Below are 23,023 nucleotides of genomic sequence, written 5' to 3'. Positions count from 1 at the left end.
AATCTAAAGAAGAATCTTTTAAATGAAAGAGATTAAGTAGATTTATGCCAAATGAAAAAGATGTGTCCCTTTAATAGTTATCTTTTTGAAGTTGAGAGGTTTAACTAGAACCTCAAATGTTGCCTACATGCCAACTTAAAATCTCATCATAGGCAATTTGATGGAATCGAAGACCTTAAGTTACACTTGAGATAGTATGTTGTCATCTTACAACTTAAAGGCCAAACCATACAACAATTAATTGTAGCTTTCCTTATAACCTTGTTTGTAGCACCTCTAATTGGTTTTATAGCTAACCAAAAACCATAGCTAGAGATTGGGAAGAGATGACCCAAGCTTTTGTCAAGTGGTGCTTTTATAACACCTAACTAGACATTACCATTAGAGACCTAGAAACCACCAAAAAAATGCTCGACAAAATTCATTGAACTTTTAACTAGGTAATGAGCTAAGGCCACACAATCCTAAAACCTTCTATTAGTGTATTATAATCAGTTATTTGTATTATCACTTGCTACCTTTAAACAATTGTATGATTCAGGAATCAACATTGAGGATGCCATAAAAAGAGGAAATTGGGAAAAAAAACTTTACTTGAAAGACGAGAGGAAACAAACACTGTCGATACCATCAAGACTAAAGAAGTGTATAATTTTAGCTTTCCCTGAACTAACTGAAATTGCCAGTATACCACCCTTGAAATTCCACCCTCCAAAGCCTTGATCAAGCTTTAAAAGATAGGAAAATCATAGCTTTTCTCCCCAAAGTTTTCTTTTACAGTCCCATATTGATATTAATAAGTGTTGTGCTTACCAACAAAGAATAGGCCACAATATCAAGGTTGCATCACCCTTATAAATGCCATCTAGAAACTTATTGATGTTGAAAAAAATAAACCTAACATCACCAAAATTCCTCTATCCAATTACAAAATTGTTTCACTACTAATAAACATGTTCATGATAAAAGCCAATCCTATTCCACCAGTTTTACAAATTACCATTGAAAAGCTTACAAATTGTTGGTTCAAGCCTTAGATGTAAATATGGATGCTTGTTGCTTTTTATTTGGAAGCTCCAATTTTTCTAAGTACAACTTACAAGAGGTCAATAGCAAAGTAAGACAATAAAATGGACATTATTCAAAGTCATCAGATCTTGACTTCAATAATTGCTACTAGGCATTCTTTTTCCTCCCTTCTATGTTTAATTAATTATGTACATGTTAACTTCAATTGTTCTTATTTCCTACACATTTTTCCTCTAGTAAATTAATCGCACTTAATTACATATGGTTCTCATATATATGCTCAAATAATAATTGATATGTCCATTCATGAAACATGTGTGGTAAATAGATATTTGCATTGGAAAAGTTCAAGCTTGAACGGACACTATATTTATATTTTTATGTTATTTGAATAGTGGATATTTAATTTGAATATACATTATTTTGAAACATTTTAAAATAGTAAGATAAACATTTATAATATATTTGGTTGGGAGAATGGCTTATATTCCTAAGGAATAAATGTTCCTTTGTTTGGTTCCCGCACGCTCCAAGGAATAGCTAATACCAACATCTCCCATGGTATTAACCATTCCTTGGTTAAGAAATAGTCTTAAAAAATGATGAAGACTAAAATATCCTTTATAAGGTCGAAAAATTATATATTATATGTTATAAAAAATAATATTTTAAATTTAAAAATTAATTAAAATTATTAATATTTGAATCATAATAACATTTAAATTATAAATAAAATATGAATATTTTAAAACGTTAATGGTTACATTATAAATAAAATATTAATTTTTAAATTATCAATTATTAATATTATTATAAAAAAGAAAAAATTTTAAATTTTAAATTATATATTGTAAAAATAACATCTTAATTTTAAAAATTAATTATATTTTAATCATAATAACATTTCAATTATAAATAAAATATTAATATTTTAAAATGTTAATTAGTAAAGTATAAATAAAATATTAATATATTAAAATGTTAATGATTAAATTATAAATAAAATATTAATATTTAAACTATCAATCATTAATATTATTATAAAATAAAAAATTTTAAATATTTAATAATATATTATAAAAATATTTTTTAAATTTAAAAATTGATTAAAATTATTAATATTTTAATCAAAATGTCATTTAAAGTATAAATGAAATATTAATATTTAAATGACCAATTATTAATATTTTAAATTAATTATATATGATCAATATTTAAAAAATAAAATAAAGTAAAATATATAATTATAATAACATTTAAATTATAAATTAAATATTAATATTTTAAAATATTACTGATTAAAATATAAATATTTAAATGATCAATTATTAATTTTTTAAATAAATTATAAATTATTAATATTTAAAAAATTATATAAAATAAAAATAAATAATCATATATATGTAATAAAGGGTATTTTGGTCTTTTTATACTCTATTCATTTCTTATTTCATGGTTATTTTTACCTACCAAACACTACAATAGAACATAATAACTATTCTTGATCTATTCTATTTATTGTAACAAATTACGTAATAACTATTGTATTTAATTTCTACATTATTCTATTCCCTCAAAATTGCTATTTTATTTTATTCCTATCTATTCTGCTAACCAAATGTAACTTTAATGTGAATTGGAGAGAGTATAAAATAAAAGCAATAACAAGTAAATTCATAATTGATTCCCACCCCAAAAATTTCATAATTGAAAAATGAATGAGTAAAAAATATGAATTTTTTATTTTTAAAATGGGAATCGTTTCCAACTATATGAATTGGGAGAATAAATTTTGTAAGACATAATATAAAAAAACCCTTAAATTATTTAAAAAATTTTAAATAAACTCTTATTCTTTTATTGTGTTCAATCAAACTCTTATATTTTTTTGAACTAAATAAATCTTTATGACTAATGATTAATTTAATTAAATGCCCGTTGCCATTCTATGTCACGTGAAATTAAAGTGATATTTGATGTGTCTTAATAGATGATGATGTGACATATTGATATAACATGATCACTATATAATATTTTCACCCTACATATTAGTGCCATGTCAACACCACATGTATATAAAATGACAAGTAACATTTTGACTAATGACAATTAGTCAATTATTAGTCATAAAAGCTTATTTAATCAAAAATATAAATACATGAGTTTGATTGAATGTAAATAAAACATAAAAGCTAAGAATTTTGGTATAATATTTAAAAAACCCTCTAAACTATTTAAAAAAATTCAAATAAGTCATTATTCTTTTATTACGTTTAATCAAGTCCTTGTATTTTTATTTTAAATTAAATAAACTTTTATTCTTTATGATTAATGATTGAATTAATCAAAATATCACTTATTATTCTATGTCAAATGGGATGTTGAAATGTCATAATTCATAATGACATGACATATTGATTTATCATAATAAATGATGACATAACATATTATTATATTGTAATAATACAATCATATGATATTTTTCACCATATATAGTAATATCGTGTGAATATCAAATGATAAATAATATTTTTACTAATGATAATTAGTTAATCATTATTCACAAAGACTTAATTTGATTCAAAATAAAAATATATAAAAATTTATCTAATTGTTTTAAATAGTTTAGAAACTTTTTAACACATTATGTTTTGAATTTTCTTTAAGAGTTTAAAGACTTTTTTTTAAGCATTATACGGTTTTTTTAATTTAAAAAATAAAATTTAACATAATTGTATTATGTAGGAGGTAAATTATTTATTCGATGTATCTACTTTTCTTTCTGAATTTACTTTGTATTTATGAAAACATAGAAAAGAGGTAAGCAAAACCAAGCCACCAAAACAAACCAAAGAGAACATAAAAACAATCCATGAATTGAAAAACTTATTTGCCAGAGTCATGTGTTTGCATATCATATGTAATGATTGGCCGGCAAATTTAGGGGTCATCTTCAAATGAGAGTTGAAGAGGAGAGGAGGGATAGATCTTAACGCTTTCGCAAAGCAAGACAGAGAGAGAGACAGAGAGAGGGCATATATTAAAGGGATTGGTTCTGCTGTGATTACAGAAAGGCAAGCATCTTAGAAATCTCAGTCAAACTGCAAATCCATTGTCCAGTGGTCCTGTCTAGAAAACCAAAGGAGAGTTCAAACATATATTGATTACATTAGTTAAACATAAATCCATACCCAGTCAAACCTGTCTTGTGTGGAACATGACACAAGTTAAAACCTTTAATGTTATGACCATGGCTACCACCAAAATGGGACCCAACAAAGGCCAACAATCCATCCATCCATCAATGTTAAAATCAACCGAAAAACCCGGGATTGGAAAACCCAAAATCCGGCCTAACAACACCTCACAAACGCGGTTTCCTGCCATGTCCAAACACACGTATAAGCCTCTTTCTATATAAAATATATATAAACTTCTCAGGATTAGATATAAACAAAGTTCAGACTTTCTTCGAACACTCTTTTTTTAAGGGTTAGACAGCCATTGTCCCTCCATGATACAGCAGATGGAACTTCTTTATTACTTCATTTTGCTCCCATTTTTCAACTATTAAGCCAAATCCCAAGACCTGGTAAACCTTAACTCATACCATTTTCTTTTCTTTAAAAAATTTTTTTTTTCTTCCAACGATCTTCTTCTGGACTTTCTCTTCTTCAACTTGACCCATTTGGGTTTTGGATTTCTTTTTTCTTTAATTCTTCAATTTCTTGCAGCTTTTCTTATCTTTCTTTGGTTTCTATTTTGATCTCAAAGCTTTCACTTACTGAATTTGAGATCCGAGTATTTGTATTTGTTATTCTGTTGTAGCGTGGATGATTGGATTTGTTAGTTGGTAATCGATAATTGTGTTGACTTTTTTTTATCTTTTTGGTGGGGTGCACTTTGTTTCCAGAAATCAGGTTCTTAAACTTGCTTCTTCAATCATAATGTTTCATAATTTTTGTAATCATGAGTATTGTTTTTATGGATAAATTTTCAAGTTTGGAGGGTAACGGTAACTTCCTCTCTTTTGGTATCAAATTGTAGTTCATTTTGTAAGGCATGGTTCAAGTTCTGTTCTGGAAATAACATTTTCCCTCAAAAGCCTAGAGGAGAATTTAGGGAACTTGGCTTTTATTAGGGAGATCTGATCTTTATGTGCTGGATTGACCCATCTATTGTTTTTAGATATTGATGTTAAAACTAGTGGCAGTATTTTGAAGAAGAAATTTAAGTGTGAGAGTAGATGGGTAATACTTGTGTAGGACCAAGCATCTCCAAAAATGGATTTTTCCAATCGGTTTCTGCTGCAATGTGGCGGTCCCGAATGCCTGATGACTCTGTTTCTCATACTAATGGGGAAACTGGGAGTGAGGTAGCATCTAAAGAACCTGAATCACCATTACCAGTCCAAAACAGACCTCCAGAACAAGTGACAATGCCCAAACCAGAGACCAAACCAGAAAATAAACCAGAAACTAATCCTGAAAAACCATCAAAACCCAAGTCCCCTCATATGAAGAGGGTGTCTAGTGCAGGGCTCAGGACTGAGTCAGTGTTACAAAGAAAGACTGGTAATTTCAAGGAATATTATAGCCTGGGGAGGAAATTAGGACAAGGGCAATTTGGGACGACTTTTCTTTGTGTGGAGAAGGCAACTGGAAAAGAGTATGCTTGCAAATCGATTGCAAAGCGAAAGCTGGTAACTGACGATGATGTAGAGGATGTGAGAAGAGAAATTCAAATAATGCACCACTTGGCAGGGCATCCAAATGTTATATCAATAAAAGGGGCTTACGAGGATGCAGTGGCAGTTCATGTTCTTATGGAATTATGTGCTGGTGGAGAGCTTTTTGATAGAATTGTTCAGCGTGGACATTACACGGAAAGAAAAGCTGCTGCACTTACAAGGACTATAGTTGGGGTTGTGGAAGCTTGCCATTCTTTAGGGGTTATGCATAGAGACCTTAAACCTGAGAATTTTCTTTTTGTCAATCAGCAGGAGGATTCACTTCTGAAGACGATTGATTTTGGATTATCAGTATTCTTTAAGCCAGGTATAAACTGATTGATCTTTTCTCTTTCAAGTACCTAGGAGTGTTAATATTAGCTTTCTTTGTTTACCAATTTTAAGCTATTCTTTCACTGACCTGTTTAGTAAGAAAACTAGAGTAGGAAAAGCACTTGTGTAAGCTACTTGAACTTTTAGCTTTATTTATTACAAAAAAAAAAAAAGAAAAGAAAAGAAAGAAAAGGGAGGAAAAGCACTGAATCAATTATGTAATTGCTCAATGGTCATGAGTCATAAGTGTATAGGCTAAAAAAATCTTTACAAGTTGATCTCCATTTTTCCATAACATTGCATGGATTTCTTAACTTAAACATTAAATGAGTCATTGTTAAAGTCCAACTGTTAGTAAATGAATTCCTATTAACTTACTGAATCAGCAGAATTAAGGAACTCTCTGCTACATAGAGTTTATTCATGTGAGCAATTCCTGTCAGAAATATGATATGACATTAAAATGTCTTGTAAATTGCAAAAGCAATTCATATCAATCTTATACATTGCATTCCAAATAGTTTGTGATACTGCGTGTCATTATACGCTGCTAGCCCCGTGGTAATATACTGTTGCCAGCCATCTACTCGGCTATGGTATCAATTGCACATCTATGTCTTATACTCTTATTATTGGTTTAGGCTTGTAAGTTTTGTTTCATTCTTTAAGGTTTGTGGCACACTTGGTTTTTTTGCCTTGTACTTTTATTTGGAGCATGATTCTGTTCCATTATCTTTTGAGTCTTAGAGTTCCACAAGTAAATTTGACTTTGTGCCTCAATCTTGAAGCAGATAAGCACTAGTTAAGAAAGGAAAAGATTATCTTTTCATTGGCATTGGCATTGGCATGAAATTTACTAGGCTTTTCTTTGGTTTGTTTGTAAAAGACAAATGTAGAGCTTTTGCTCCTTCATTTTTTCACTGTTCATTAGTTTGCATGGTCAATATCCCAAAAATATCTAGTAAATTTAACCTGCACTGTGATTTACCAGCATCATAAGAAATTAAGAAAAGATTTAGTTTTTTTATTTTGTAATCCTCTTGGTGACTTTCTCCATGTAGGTGAAAAATTTACTGATGTGGTTGGGAGCCCGTACTATGTTGCCCCAGAAGTCTTACGAAAGCGTTATGGTGCAGAAGCAGATGTATGGAGTGCAGGAGTAATTCTTTATATTCTCTTAAGCGGAGTTCCTCCCTTTTGGGCTGGTAAGAAATTTTCTGATACATAAGATTTTTCCATTTTGATTAATCACATTTGAATGCAATCGTAATTTAGCTAAGTGCAATTATTTTAGCAGCACTTTGGTTTGCACCATCTTGATTATGTTTTGATATTCACTTGTTTCTCCCTTTTTTTCCATGATATAGAATCCGAGCAAGGTATATTTGAACAGGTCTTGCATGGTGATCTTGATTTTGAGTCAGATCCTTGGCCTAGCATCTCTGAAAGTGCAAAAGATTTGGTGAGGAGAATGCTTGTTCGCGACCCCAGGAGACGGTTAACTGCACATGAAGTTTTGTGTAAGTCACATTCTCTTACTCCCACTTTTCTATCATCATTTATTTTTTCTTACTTTTGCTACATTGGTCCTGCTGCTGCCAAGTGGGTGCTTCCCATGCCATTGGCATGGTAGTAATCTTCTTTCTTTCATTGGGTCCTTAGGTGAGGCATTCTTAAGACTTTAGTGCTGCGAAAATAAAGAAAGATATACACTGGTGCTATTTTTGTAAAAGGCACCTCTGCTAAAAACTAATAGAAAAAGATATAGAAAAATAGTAAAAAGATAAATAGCGTTGTGATATCTTAAAAAAGCAGCGCTACAAAAATAATAATAAATTCGTCCTAGTTCCCAATGCCAAGAAAAACTTTGTACTTGCTCTTTCTATTTCCTTCCTTTTGGTCTTTCCTTCTGTTGCCAGCCATCTTTCTCTTTGTCATACTCTCTCTCTGTTGCTGTCCATTACCATGTTTTCTCAACCTTCTTTCTCTTGCTTAGACTCTGGGTTATCATATGTCACATGATGGTTTCCTTGTTACAAAATGTTAATGCACTATGTGGCTTTTTCTTGATTTGGTAGGTATAAATTGAGTAATGGAATCTATTACCATTGAAAGTCTGAAACAGATCCATACTGGAGCTCTATAATGCAGCATTGAATCATTTTGTAAACGTTGTAGAATTATTCCTTGGCTAGAGAAAAGTAACCATGCAATCTACACTTCCTATAGATTTTCATTTACATATAATATTTGTTGCAAAAGGTGTATCCATCCAAGAGGTTGGGATGCTATATCTTGTATGACAAATTTCAAATGATCTTCCAAGGCCTTTACTTCATATGATGGATTTTCTCCCCCTTTCTTCCTTTTGTATTGGAATTTGTAAAGATTGGAATATAGAGCCTACCCCGCTATGTGCACAACTTAGATAAGGTTCCTATCTTTCTTTTCCTCTGATTCTTTCAATGAAAATAAGCCAGGTGTTTGAAACTGCTGTAAAAATTTGAAGTGGCGTCCATTGTTAAGTCAATGATTTTAATCATATGGTTTATTTTCATTGAGGAATTTGAGGAAAAGAAGTTTGGAACTTTGATTTAATGAGTAAGTGCCATCAAATTTACATCATGGAATAGGGTACTTAAGTAGAGGACAGAACTTTTAAGATTTATTAAGGCTCCATTTGGTTGGCATTTTTGGTAATTTGCTTGTTGCTCCCATAGCTAAAAAGCAAAAAGTATGTTTGGAAACAAAAGCAAACAATAAATATATAAAGGATTATATACAAAATATGTAATTCTTTTAGATGACAAAGTGCATGATTCTATTCCTATGTAGACCAATTATGTTATAATTGGTGTTACATTTTAATTATTTGTTCATTTTAAATCAATTATGATTTTGTTTTTTACTTTTTGCTTTTGCTTTATAGCAATTCTTCAAAAAGCAAAATGCAAAAAGCTAAAAGAAAGTAGTAAAAGCAACAACCAAATGGAGTCGTTTGTTGCATCTTTAATAGTATAGCTGTAGACCTAAATTTATGGAGTTCTTATTGCCTAGAAAGATTTTGGTCTCCATGTTATCAACAACATAGATGGCCACTATTTATATGATTAGATTTAAAAGACAGTGACTATAGATGGTGCTTTTTCTTCCATTGATAATATTGTTTAAATCCCATGTAGGTCACCCTTGGATACAGATTGATGGTGTTGCTCCTGACAAGGCTCTTGATTCTGCAGTTTTAAGTCGTATGAAACAATTTTCTGCGATGAATAAGCTCAAGAAAATGGCCCTTAGAGTAAGTCTCTGACATGCTAGACATGATGTATGGGGAAAAGGGGGTTGAGAGAGATGGAGGGAGGTAGTGATGAGGAGAGGGAAAGGTTGAGCTATTTATGTAGAATCTGAAGCTTGAAATTTGAGTGCATACACAGGCTATCTAAACCTATTTATCATACCATTCATACTTAAAATTATACTCTAGATCTTCTAGTTATGTTGATGAACAAAATTTTCCTTTTTCCCTTGAAGGTAATTGCGGAGAGCCTATCTGAAGAAGAAATAGCTGGCCTCAAAGAAATGTTCAAGATGATAGACACTGACAACAGTGGTCAGATCACCTTTGAAGAACTTAAAGCAGGATTGAAAAGAGTTGGAGCGAATCTTAAGGAGTCTGAAATTTATGACCTTATGAAAGCAGTAAGTATGAGACCAAATTTGGTTATAGTATATTCAGATAAATAACTCTAAAGGTTTCTCCCTTGCTACCAACTGCTACTCATCTAGGACAATTGCTACTTGGAGTTGGGATGATTCTCGTAAGGGATAATCAACTAACAATTTTTCCTCATTCTATATTGAAGCAAAGCACAGGGCATTACCTCACTTGCATGGGCCCAACAGTCCTTCCAGGACCATAGAACTCCATTTCTTGACCTTTGTACATCAAATCTAGGCACAGTGGTGACACCTGAAAACCTCTCAGCTTGTTCAAAGAGACTTCTGGAATATCTTTGTCATTCAAAACTCAAGGAACAAGCATAGAAATAATTGCTTCAAGAAAAAACTTTTAAAAAGGAGATATGTTAAGGCAGCTCATGACTGGTTATGCACTACTAAAGGCAGATAAATAAGTTTAGTTTGTGAATTTTTAGAAGTCTATTGGTTTGGCTTTACCCAATTTAGGATCTTAGTGTTTAAATGCAACAAGCTATAGAGTTACAGGGAGAAGGAAAGGAATATATACTCCATGGTATGTAGTGTCTTTAACCATGGGGTTCATCTGGATTCTCTACAGGTCTCAAGTGATCTGGCCCATGCCTTTGAACAGTTTTGTATGAGTATAAATTTGCGTCATGGTATGCCTAGTACCATCTCTCTGTCCCAAGATTACACTGGCAGATCTAATTCTAGTTTTACAAAACTGATCCAGAGAGGAGCAAGTAGTTTTGTTTTATTTGTTATCCTAAATTTCTGGTGATTTAACCGAGGATTTGGATTGCAGTTTGTCTTCTTTTTATTTTTGATTCTCTATGGTTCTTTACAGAATACAAAATTAATTCAGAATAAGCAACAATGAGTAATGCACATGTCTTCTTAAATTTTCAGGCTGATGTTGATAATAGCGGCACAATCGATTATGGGGAATTTGTAGCTGCTACACTGCACCTAAACAAAATCGAGAGAGAAGATCATTTATTTGCTGCCTTTTCCTACTTTGATAAGGATGGTAGTGGTTATATTACTCCAGATGAGCTCCAACAAGCATGCGAGGAGTTTGGCATAGAGGATGTTCGCCTTGAGGAAATGATTCGAGAAGTTGATCAGGATAATGTAAGCGGTCTGTTTAATCATTAAGGCATTCCATTTTTGATTTGATCATTACAGCATATATTGACCAAAAATAAGACTGGAATGGATTTTAGGGGGCCATATCTCTTGCCTTAAAAAAATATATGCTATCAAAAGCTGTGGTTCAGTGGTTGAGTAACAGTTCACCTAAGTGAGTGATCTAGGGTTCAAGTTATAAATTAGCTCCACTTGCTACCCAAGATTCAAATTGGGTTGGTAGTCCTTTCCTTTTTTCGTCACCTGGTAAATAGTCCACCCTTGAATCATCTTTTCGGATATGGGTTCTATATCAAGTTGTCTAATTTCTTGTAATAAAAGCCTGAATGTATCCGTTGTCCATAACGATCCCTCATTCCTAAGAAAACTATCAAAATAATTTTGTGCTTCTGGCATAGCAGTTGTGCTAGAGAATTGTCATATAGAAAATAAACTTTATCTACCAATCATATGCAGGATGGACGCATTGATTACAATGAGTTTGTGGCCATGATGCAGAAAGGAAACCTTGCCTCAAACGTCGCCGGTGCTGGTAAGAAAGGCCGACAAAATAGTTTTAGCATCGGATTTAGAGAAGCATTAAAACTTTAGTACAGGCAACAGTTCAAGTTCTTGTTTTCTGTTTTTTTTTTTTTGTTTTTTTTGTGTACTTTAATTTTTGAGGGCATTGAGATTTGTATAGTAAGGAGTACCAGTGGTGATTGTAAGGAGCAGGCAGTTGATTGCATTGGGTACTTGTCCTTTTTCTTGCCCCCTTTCTTAGCAACTAAAATTAGCCCCATGATAAGGTTGTATACTTCAGACACAAGTTGTGTGCTTCTTTTGGCTTTTTTTCTTTTTTTTTTTCTTTTTTATGTTCATCAGAACCCCTTTATCTTAACAGTATCTTTGACAATGAAACTCTTTTTCTTATTTTTGGACAAATTTTATTGTATTTGAATTCTACAATTTATTCCACATTTTCGTTATAAATTAATTCTATTATTAAACTGATTTTTAATTTGATTTTAACAATAACCAAAGTTGAATTACACTAAACTTGGCTGCAACTGCATACCTACGTTGCGTATTATGTGCACGTAGCACCTGGTCACTGGGATCAAGGATTTTTTTTTATATTTAAAACTTAATATACGACTACAATTTAAAAATAAAATAAATAAAAAAATTTAGAAGTAATTCATTGATACTAAAAAAATTATATGAATTTTTATAAATACTAAATATAATTGAAAATAACAATATCTTTTAAGAAAGATAAAGAATAAATATACCTATTTTTGTAATAGAAAATTTTATCAATATCCATACTCTCATATATATAGTATAGGAATATTATAAATATAAATTATGTGCCTATAAATTACTATAAATAAAGGTACAGGCTTGAACGTGAAAGCATATATATAGAAAGGATAAAGTACATTACGACATTTGTAAGAGTATTTTTATAAATTCATTAATTTGTAGAGAAAAAGACAAAAAAGCACCTTCGAATCAGCACCGTTCAATTTTAATCAAAATAATTTTGATCATTAAACAAAACCCAACTACTTTTCCCCTACGTCAATAAATGGTCCATACTCGTCTGTCACCGTAGTTATGACCACTAGCCAGTGACATTGTCATTGCTCTTTCAGTAAGAGATGCCAGAAATACGTATGTCCGTAGAAATACATCAGCCACAATGTTTTAAATTTTAATTTTCCTTTTTTTTTTTTTTAAGTTTCTCTCTTTCTGCGTACAATATACAATAAAAACCCTAATTAACCCAACTTTTTGCTCTCTTTTAAAGATTTTTCGTCAAAATCCCCAAACCCTAACTCTCATTTCCCCTTTCTCAGTTCTCTCTCTCTCTGATGGCGACGGCGCGTGAAGAGAGTAACCCGTACGACGGGGGGTTCGGAGGCGGAGGAAAGTTTAGGAAACGGCCGTTTCGGAGGACAACGCAAACCACTCCGTACGATCGACCACCGACCGCAATAAGGAACCCCAGCGCTAGCGGCAATAGAAATGGTTGGTTATCGAAATTGGTGGATCCAGCGCAGAGGCTTATTACTTCCAGTGCGCACAGGCTCTTCGCGTCCGTCTTCAGGAAACGCCTCCCTCCTCCTCCGCCTCATCCGCCGGAAGCGCCGGAGCCCGGTGAGGTTTTTTCCTCTGCTCTTTGTTATTCTTTCTGATATTAAGAACAGAACAAGGAAAACAGTTTCTTTGCTTTTGCTTTTTTGTGGAAATGCGGTCGGTTAGGGTTGCTTTTATTGTTGGGATTTTGGACTGATAGTTTGTAATATTTGACTGGGGAATTTGTGCTCTCTGAGTGAGGAAGACATTTGTGAGTTAGGGTTTTTTTTTTCTTATTCCTTTTCGATAGTTTGAGTGATGAATAATACTTCTCTTTACAATTGTGCTGTTTTTATTAAAATGAGAGCAGTTTCTTCTTTGGTCTTTTTTTTTGGTGTATGATATTTCTTATTAGTTGATGTATGCATCATTTTAGAATGAGATAATAATTCCCCAATAACACAAATAGTAGAGGAGAACCAGTGCGTAATTGCCCAACGTTGTTTTTAATTGGGAATTGATGGGTTATTAAAAAATATGGTAATGGATGATTACTAGAAGATATCAAATGTGCGAAACATGTATGGTGTTTTACTTCAATTTCTCCTTTCAAAAATCAATGCTTAGATATATAGATTGGTAATTACAGTTGTTCTTTTAAGGTTTCTTTTTTTAGGGCATGTTGGTAGTTTGAATTACCATTAATAATTATTTTTTTGTGTGTTGTTAACTAATTGTTGCATGTATTAATATCATCAGAGACTAATGAGGAAGTGAGGGAGAATCCACCAGAAGCAGCTTTAACAGTAAGTATTGGAGCTTTCATATTTAAACCTATTTGGTGGTTGTGTTCCTGTTAGCTTGATTATATGTCTTACCAAGTGGTTGCTAACTTTTGGTTTTAACTTGTTAAGAGCTGAGAAAAGAAGACCTATTGATTCGCAAAATTTGAACGTATAGTACAATTTTCTTTTCTCTCTTCAATATAATTATACGTTGGAAATTGGAAATGCTATGTGGTAGTTCCATTGTTGCACTATGTGCAGAAGTCTATTAGTGCAATATTCCAAGATTGATAGTTTCTTTTGCAGATGATTGTATTTTTGGACTCTTAGGTTTCATTTGGAAAGTTGAATTTGAAAGAAGGGATTTGGGTTTCAATTTTTATTTTTTTTAAATTGGGTGGTGGATTACATAAAAACATTACCGCTCTGTTTGATAATCAGAAATTGACTTTCGGAAGGAAAATATTTTCTATCGTTTGGATATCATTAAGTTAAGTATATTCTGGTGTTTGGAATACAATGAAAAATTTTATCAAATTTACAAACGTAAATACTTAGAAATTACAAAAATAAGTATTCCTCCCATTGTTTTTTTCATGCTTACTGAATTATAATGTTTTCATAATCATTAATAAGTTTTCATGATTTAAAGCAACTTAACGAAAACCCAAACAAATTCATAAATACTCAAAATAAATTAATGAAAGCCCAAAACTGAAACTAATTAAATAACAAGTTAACTAAATCCCAAACTAATATTCAGTTTAAATGTTTTTTGGTGAAGCAATCTTTTTTTTTTTAAAAAAAAGTAATTAATGTTCGGCTGGAGGACTACCCCGGTTTGTCATGGTAAGAGTTTGAAAACCAAAAATGGGAAGTCTTGTCCAGGTTGGATCTCCTTGGCCTCAGCAAAACAATGGCAAACAAAGGGAAGAGGTAAAGGAAGATGAGGAAGAGAAAAGGACATGGTGATTGACAGGAAGAGAGAAAGAAAGGGACGAAAAAAGGTGGGAAAGGGAGGAAGAAAGAAAGGGGGAGGAAAAAGAGATCTAAGAAAGGGAAGGAAGTCGTCAGTGCAGGAAACTGACAATGTGGTGGCTGTTCCTGATGCCGATGAATGGAACGGGGCAGTGGTGGCCAGTCGTTTGGCTTGGTGAAAGGGGTTGAAGGGTTTGGTGCAAAAAGAGCCTTTGGAAAATGTCTTACACCCTTAAAGGCATAAGACATTTTACAGGGTCAAGGGGTGTTTTTCCCAGTGACCCATAAGCTGTTTGACCTGAAAAATGTATTTTGTCTTCTAAACACACAAAGCTCCTGAAAATATTTTCTGGAAAAAAACTACATCTTTTCTAAACAGACCCTATGTTCTTGATATTTTTAAATGCATGGATTTGTTAGATCTCTACATAGTGATAAATTTGATGTACATATATGAAATGGGGAATTTAAACTTCATCTTCTTATACCCTCTTATATACTTAGATGTATTGAATCTTAACTATTTTAACTGAATGCATACATATATCTTCACAATTTGTTATAACATACAAAATCCATATCCACTTCCTTGAATTCGTGTTCCCAAACTTAGCATTGAAGTTTGCATTGGGGTAATTGCAGTTGCACTTAAACTGCACTTCTGAATTGATTTGTAAGGCAATTATACTGTGAATAATAGGTTGTTTTTGGCTTCTTAAAACATTTTTCATTTGCAGTATTCATTTTGGTTCTGTGAAAATATTTCTGATTGCTTATTTTTTGATTTCTTGAAAATCCTTTCGGTAATGGAATTAAAAGACTGTTCTCTAAGAATGAAAATATCGAGCATGGGGCATTGGAATTTCTGAGTAGTACAAAATGAAAATGGTTTTTTTTTTTGAAAAGTCACACTGAAAATGTTTGATGAACATGAGTAACTTTAATATCCTTAAATTAAATTTAAGAGGGCACAATTCTGCCAGACAAAGAAGAAACATGAGAAAGGTACATAAAATATGAAGTGAAACTTGGACTGAAAATAAATGATTAGTAAACAAAATTTTGGTTAAATTTGTACAAGATCATATGCTTATCACTTGTTTTGGTGGATAAAATATGAAAAAACTAAAAACTGTTATTTTTATGTTAAAAGCCATTAGGATAGAATATACTGCTATACTTCTCTTTATGGGAGATTTGAACCTGAGGCATTCATATAGCTCATAAGAGCATCATTTCTTTATTAATTATTTTCGGCATTTCCTTCTCATTTTTTATTCAATTTTTTGTTTGAAACAATTAAACCTATTTTTTTTCTCATTTTTCAGTTAAATTTTTATCCACCTACCACTTCCTCACTAGATTTAACGTACTGTATGAAAGTGAAACACAAAACACTCATGTTTTGAGACTAAACACAGCTTTTCTTGGTATGCTACCTATCATTGGGAGTGATAGAACTTAAGTAGTGGGTCACATGTGCTAAATGTTGGTGACACACTTTGTCCTAAATTTTCATAATCCATCTTTAATCATTGTTAATTGTGGTGGTTACTTTGTCTCTCCTTTTCTTGTGATAATATTATTTTCAATTTGATTTTGTTTTAGATGAACTCAACTTATATTCTTTCTTGTTTTATGTAAATCTGCCCACATAGGATTCTCCTGTTCTGGAAGTAGCCATCACAGGATGTGACAATTCCAGTAATCATACTGATGGAGGTGGAGTTGCCGAACTTGAGGAAATTTTAAAGCAGAAGACATTTACCAGGCAAGATAAGGAAGAATTGTATCTTATTGATGTCAAATTGAAATGAATGGTTAATTGTGCTACTTTGCCAAATTTAATTCATGGCATTTGCTCTGATAATTTGCACTTTCTTTTTGTGTGCTCTCATGCTTTAGGAAAAGTTTCTATTTCTCTAAGTTCCTTTCTCCTGGAAGAAGGGCCGAGAGAATGAATTAGATTGAATCTCTTGATGCATTTGCAAATTTTAGTTATTCTTTGACCTTTCTAGTTGGTTTTTGTGTTATCTAATTTCAAATCTGTAGAGGCTGTTGTCATGCTTTATGAGTTTCCATGTTATTGCATCAGCTTCAATGGGAATAAACTCCACCTATTTGGGTGGCTTATCATGTTTCTTTAAGCTACCTAGTAGTTCTTTCAACACGAATTTTCTTGATGCTGTAGACGATGAATGTCATTATTATTCTTTTGCAGATCTGAAATTGATCGTTTGACGACTTTACTACATTCAAGAACTGTTGATATTCCTGGTGGAAATGAAGAAAAGAGGTCTGACGTGAGACCGGTGGTCTTACATGACAGGAAAGAAGAATTACCAAAGACTCCGGTTCGAGAAAATGGGACTGGGAACCATCTTGTTTCAACACCTGTTGTCACCTCAACTGTAAGGAAAAGTTTTCCTCCCTTTCTTTTTGCTTTTGGGGTAACATACCGACGAGTGCTTTTTGCTAGGTCTGCATAATTTTCATCTCATAGATGGAAAATAAAAGCTTTCATGATGTTGCAGGTCCTTGAGGATGTTGCTTCACCTGCTGAGCTTGCAAGAGCTTACATGGGCAGTAGGCCTTCAAAAGTATCTATATCAACACTTGCATTACACAATCAAGTGCATAGGGGAGATTTAGCTTTGCTCAGCAATAAAAATTTCCCTTCTAAATCACCCACAATGTCACTTGTGCCAAGGTCTTCTGGCCCTGTTGGGAGTCTTGGAAATGGCTTTGTGACCCCAAGATCACGGGGCAGGTCTGCAATGTATAGTATGGCACGAACACCTTATTCCAGGGTTAACTCAGCAGCTGTCCTCAAGGTTCATATGCTAGAGAAAACATTTTCTTTTTTATTATTGCTTGTTTATTGTATTTCTTATTCCAGTTTGCGCTTTGTCTAGGGAGCTGGGACTGCAAGTGATGCTTTTGGTGGACCATTATCATCATCTCAGAGTGCATGGAAGCAAAACAGAATCTCGGGCTCTAGACAAGGGGTACTAATTAAGGACAGTTCTTTTTTCTCTTTCAGGATTTTCTCATCTAGAGAATGTCACTGGATATATTTCTTTCCCTTGCAGGCTTTGAAGCGTGGGAGTTCAGTGTTAGACAATGATATAGGATCTGTTGGCCCTATTCGCCGCATCCGTCAGAAGTCTAACCTTCTTTCTTCAAAAAACTTAAGTTTACCTGCTTCTGGTGGTCCTCTATCTGCCTATGAAGCTGGTTCTAGTTCAGCTTTATTAGATGCCCAGCGTCATGTATCTTTAAGAGAGACACCAGCTTTATTGGGTGAAGTTAGGCATAGCTTTACTGATGCTCTAGCCGAGAATGGGGATAACAGCACTCCTGGCACACATTTTACCCCAGTTCCATCCAAGTCCAGCGAGATGGCTTCAAAAATATTACAGCAACTTGACAAGTTGGTCTCCCCAAGGGAAAAATCGCCAACGAAGTTGTCACCATCTATGCTACATGGGCAGGCTCTTAAAAGCCTTGAGAACGTAGATTCTTCAAAATTTCTGGAGAATATGCATGATATTGGCAAGTTGGGTGGTTCTCACACCGCACTGCCTGATGTTCGAGACTCTACGTCTCACAAGCGGGATAAGGTTGAAGAAAATGGCTCAACAAAGTTGGTTGCTTTCCCTGACAAGTCAGGTCCTGCGGTAAATGGTGTAGATACTGATAGTTTACTGAAGGATAATGTTCCTTGTCTTAAAGCTGCTGATTCCGCTGTGATCAAATCTGTTGTACAGCTACCTCAACAAAAGAGATGGGCTTTTCAGATGAGTGCACATGAGGTATGTGTTAATGGGTAAACAGATATAATTGAGGTCTTATATCATTTTCGGTTATGGTTTGCTTTTGGTGATCGAATAGAATATCAATGATTAAAATTCCTCTTGTTACATCCTATTAGGTCCTTTTGTTTTGATTCGTTGATGCCAGAAGAAAAAAACTGTGAAATGCCTACTTTTGGATTGAGAAAGGAATTTATGAACTTCACTCTTTTTTCCCTTTCTGTTGCCATTTTTATCGCCTTAAAATTTATGGTCTTTGTCACAGGATTATCTGGATCTGGATGAAGATGACCATACTAATGGAGCTGCATCTGCCACATTTGTTGAGGGGAGAGAGAAGTTGGATAACTGTGTCATGGGAAGTAAGACTGCTGCTGCTGAAGCTATTTTAGTAGAGAAGCCTTCTAGTCTTTCTGAAGTTAAGCCTATTTCAAGTTTGGTATTAAACAGAAAACCTGATTTGGGAACATCTGATGGATCAGTAGTTGAAAAGAATGATGGTATTACTTTTCCAGTTGCACAGGTGGTGACTTCATCTGTCCAGGCAACATTGTCGGACACTCAGTCAACTTTAACAGCCAATAAAGATGTTGCCTCTAAGGAATCAAATGCCAATTCTCTCATGCTTAGCTTTGGGGAGAAATTAGTTCCAGCAAAGCAGCCAGATATAGCTGCTCCAACATTTGGCTTTGCCTCTACAAATGTAGGCGAGGTTTCATCAGTTAGTGGATCTTCAGGTGTTAAGATTCCCACAAGTTCAGACCAAAAACTAGAGAACTCAATCAGGTTGGTATATGTGCATTATTCAATGTCTGTTGCTTGGAAGGTCATTTACTTCTGCCTTTTTTTCCTCTTTCTTTCTTTCTATCCCTCTAAATGCAGGCATTGTACTTGGAATAACTAATAGTGGGTTCAATGGAATATATGAGGGGTTAGTTGGTTGATAGGGAGTAAAAGGTTTACCCTACCATGGTCAGGAGTTTCTATTAAAGGAGGGGAGGGGATTTTGGAAGTGAATCAAACCCTTTCCATCTCCCTTAGAACTTCACTTGTTTAAATGCCCTTAAGTTCTCCTGATTAAGAGGAGAGTATAATGTCACGAGGAAAGTGCCTCTATCCCACATCGGACAAGAATGGGAGGTCCTGGGCTCCTTATAAGCGGGTGTGCTGCACACTCCTATAAGCGCGTTTATGGGGAGAGAGGTAATGACTCCGTGACAAGTGGTATCGGAGCAGACCGGACCTCGTCTGACTCACGCCAAGCGCCCGGCCCAGGGGACTTAAGGTAGGCAGGGTGGCCGACGGCAACGAGGGCATTGCCGAATCGGGTGGGAGAGAGTGTCACGAGGAAAGTGCCTCTATCCACATCAGACAGGAACGGAGTCTTGGGCTTCTTATAACGGGTGTGCTGTACACCCCTATAAGCGCGTTTATGGGGAGAGGGTAATGACCCCTGACACAAACACTTGATAATTTGAGCTTATGATCCTGTTTTTAACCCTTCAAAGTTTATTTTAATAATGATTTCATATTAGTGTAGAGGAGAGTTGATTTTCTACTCTAGTTTATTCTCTTACATTTCCCCCATTACTTTAACTTCTGTTACCTTCAGACTTTCAAATGCACTATCTCGGGGTTAAGAAGAAAAGAAGTGGGGAAAACTTTGTTCATTAGATTGATTAAAGCAGTGATATTTTGTAAAGTCATAAAGTGTATAATAATGGTTAAATTAGTAAGCTAAGACTTTTCTTATACTAATAATAGATGAAGTTCTAATAAGAAGTGAAAAGCTATATATAGTTATCCAGTATAGTAGGCAGTGCTCTCAGGGGAGTTTTATGAGATTTAGCTTGCGTTTGGTAGCTCCAGTCACCTCTCTTATTTTGCTTTGCTAACAATCACTAAAAAGCTGTTTCTTCTTAATACAACTATTGATCAGTATATATGGTCTTTTGGAGTTTTATTCTTAAACGTTTGCCTATCTGCTTTATGTGCAGCTTTGCTTCTACTGCTCCCAGTACAACCAATTCCTTGATAGATAAATCTGATAAAGAGAACCCTATGAACGGCGTCTTCTTCAGGACAGCTGAAACTGCAATCTCCTCTGCTGTATCAACTTCGACCTCAGCTGGAAGCATATTCAAGTTTGGTGCCTCAGCAAATAGTTCTACTCTAAATAATGGGTCTCTTGCCTCAAGTCCTTTTCCATTTTCTTCAATGACGCCATCCTTAGTCTCCAGTAATGGTCAAAGTTCATCCAGTAGCTTTACCAACTCTATGCCTTTCACCACAATAGTGACACTTCTGCTGCTGCCACATTTCCATAGCTGCCAATGCCACCATCAGCGTACTAGCAGCCTCTATGCAGGCTCGGTCCCCTCCCTTACAGCTGCGCCTCTTTTCATTTTCATCCTCTGGGGACCCATCAACTACAGCTTCAACATTATCAGCAACTTCAGGGGAAGCAACTGAAGCCAAGACGCAGAGTACTAGCTTTGGCAATGTGGCCATTGTTCCTTTTGGAAGTACATCTGCTTTTACTAGCTCTGGAAGTAGTATTTTTGGTGGTACATCTGAAGTCACATGCATTGTGAGCAGCACTTCTGGTGGTCCAACAGCTCCGGTCACGAGCTCTGTGAGTAGCAGTTTCAGTGGTACATCTTCAACAATTACAAACTCCGGAAGTGGCTTTTCAGCAGCACATTTTCCACCATCACAAGCACAGGCAATGGCATCTTTGGAGATACAACTGCAACTAAAGGCACAGGCAGTAGTGTTTTTGGTGGTACATGTTTGTCAAAAGCTAGTACGGGAAGTAGTATTTTTTCCACTACATCTGCAATCACAAGCACAGGAAGCAGCATCTTTGGATTTAGTGCACCAGCTGCATCCACAGCTACCGCACAGGCTCAGGGTTCAAATCCTTTTAATGCTGTTAATACCCAGGCAGCTGCAGCTGGAACTGGCATTGCTACCACTGCTCAAAGCATGCCAGTTCAGTATGCTTCATCTGCATCATCTCCATCATTTGGACTGGCTGGGAATACAACTTTTTCCTCTGGCAGTTCAGTGTTTGGGTCGTCAGTATCTGAAGCTAAACCTTTTGGTTCAGGGGCTACATTTGGAATGAGTTCGTCCTCTTCAGAAACAACGTCTCTTAGCTCTAGCAGTGGCATTGCTTCTGGCACTTTTGGTTCCAATTGGCAAGCCCCTAAGGCGCCTCTATTTGGTTCCACATTTAGTCCATCTTCTTCATCTGGGTTTTCCTTTGGATCGTCAGCTTCTATTCCTGCTCCTAGCAATGCACCTACTATCTTTGGGTCATCCACTGGTGCCGCTTCAAGTTCCATGTTTTCATTCACTTCAGCTGCAGCTGCTACTTTATCACAGCCTGTGTTTGGTAACACTAGTCCTGGCTTGGTGTTGGGGTCGGCTTCCGCTAGTAACAATGATCAAATGGAGGATAGTATGGCAGAGGACACAGTTCAGGCTTCTCCACTGACTAATGCGACATTTGGGCAACAACCAATATCACCACCTACATCTGGGTTCATTTTTGGAGCATCAAACCCATCAGGAGCAAATTCTTTCCAGTTTGGAGTCCAACCAGGCATGGCCACGTCACAGAATGCATCTCCATTTCAGGCTTCCGGTAGCCTGGAATTTGGTGCTAGTGGGAGCTTTTCACTGGGCACGGGTGGCAGTGACAAGTCTGCCAGAAAATTTGTGAAGGTCCGCAAGCAGCGGAAGAAGTAAAGAGGTGTGATTACAGTAACAGGGAAACTGTTTGATGGGACAGACCTGTGTGATAGATTGAATAATTATTGCGGCAGGAGATGAACAGCATGTGATTGTTGCTGTTGGGGGAAGCCATATGAAATTCATTGGGTGCTAGCAGAAGGATTGAGTGGGGTTGGTTCTGCTTTGGTCATTTACAGTTTCCCTGCTTTCATTGGAGAAGCTTGTCACAATTTTGTATGGGTCTTGCTAGTAAAAATTTGAGAAAAACATTTGTATTGTACTGCTAGTATAATTAGATGATAGATTTTGCAGGTTTGAGCAATTGTGCTTTTCACCTTTGTCCTTCTGTGTACCCTTATCATATGTAACATAAACAACAATGCAAAATGGTTTTGAATTTGATTTTGAGAGGATCTCTGATGAAGAAACTGTTCTCCAGATGGATATGTTAAGACCAAATTATTTAAACTCTACTCACTATTTCAAATGGTATCCAACAACCAGAGCTTTGATATTTATTACTACTCTCTACAATGTTGTCTTATCATATGCTAGTCCATCACTTTTCCTATTGGTTTTTTTTTTTTTTTGGCTTTGATTAAGAACCTATATATATATATCTATATAAAAATATATTTACAATTTGTAAAAAGCTTACAAGAATTGAGAGGTTTTACATAAGAATTAATTATACTCAGTCA

General features: G+C 34.6%; 2 protein-coding genes across 4 annotated transcripts; both read left to right on the top strand.

Annotated features, from left to right (window-relative positions):
* Window positions 1–4,471: 4,471 nt before the first annotated feature.
* Window positions 4,472–11,863, top strand: LOC110425667 (calcium-dependent protein kinase 1-like). Of its 2 annotated transcripts, XM_021440606.1 has the most exons (8): window positions 4,480–4,621; window positions 5,295–6,086; window positions 7,153–7,296; window positions 7,459–7,611; window positions 9,274–9,389; window positions 9,623–9,790; window positions 10,700–10,924; window positions 11,396–11,863. In XM_021440606.1, the coding sequence occupies exons 2-8, from the start codon at window positions 5,342–5,344 to the stop codon at window positions 11,528–11,530; spliced, it is 1,686 nt and encodes a 561-aa protein (XP_021296281.1). In that variant the 5' UTR covers window positions 4,480–4,621; window positions 5,295–5,341; the 3' UTR covers window positions 11,531–11,863. The 2 variants fall into 2 exon arrangements, with proteins under 2 accessions (XP_021296280.1, XP_021296281.1); XM_021440605.2 differs by having other exon boundaries at window positions 4,472–6,086.
* Window positions 11,864–12,665: 802 nt separating this feature from the next.
* On the top strand, window positions 12,666–22,790 carry NUP1 (nuclear pore complex protein). 2 transcript variants are annotated; one of them, XM_089785154.1, is made up of 9 exons: window positions 12,666–13,084; window positions 13,763–13,809; window positions 16,425–16,537; window positions 16,988–17,177; window positions 17,301–17,600; window positions 17,682–17,774; window positions 17,859–18,581; window positions 18,847–19,367; window positions 20,579–21,185. In XM_089785154.1, the coding sequence occupies exons 1-9, from the start codon at window positions 12,799–12,801 to the stop codon at window positions 21,051–21,053; spliced, it is 2,748 nt and encodes a 915-aa protein (XP_089641280.1). In that variant the 5' UTR covers window positions 12,666–12,798; the 3' UTR covers window positions 21,054–21,185. The 2 variants fall into 2 exon arrangements, with proteins under 2 accessions (XP_089641280.1, XP_021296279.2); XM_021440604.2 differs by having other exon boundaries at window positions 12,676–13,084; window positions 20,579–22,790.
* Window positions 22,791–23,023: the final 233 nt, after the last annotated feature.

Source organism: Theobroma umbraticum, unplaced genomic scaffold (genome assembly GCF_002168275.2).
Source record: "Theobroma umbraticum cultivar Fairchild unplaced genomic scaffold, ASM216827v3 scaffold_12.1, whole genome shotgun sequence".
NCBI classification, from domain to species: Eukaryota; Viridiplantae; Streptophyta; class Magnoliopsida; order Malvales; family Malvaceae; genus Theobroma; species Theobroma umbraticum.
Note: the sequence above shows the minus strand (reverse complement) of the source record. Positions and strands in the feature narration are given on the sequence as shown.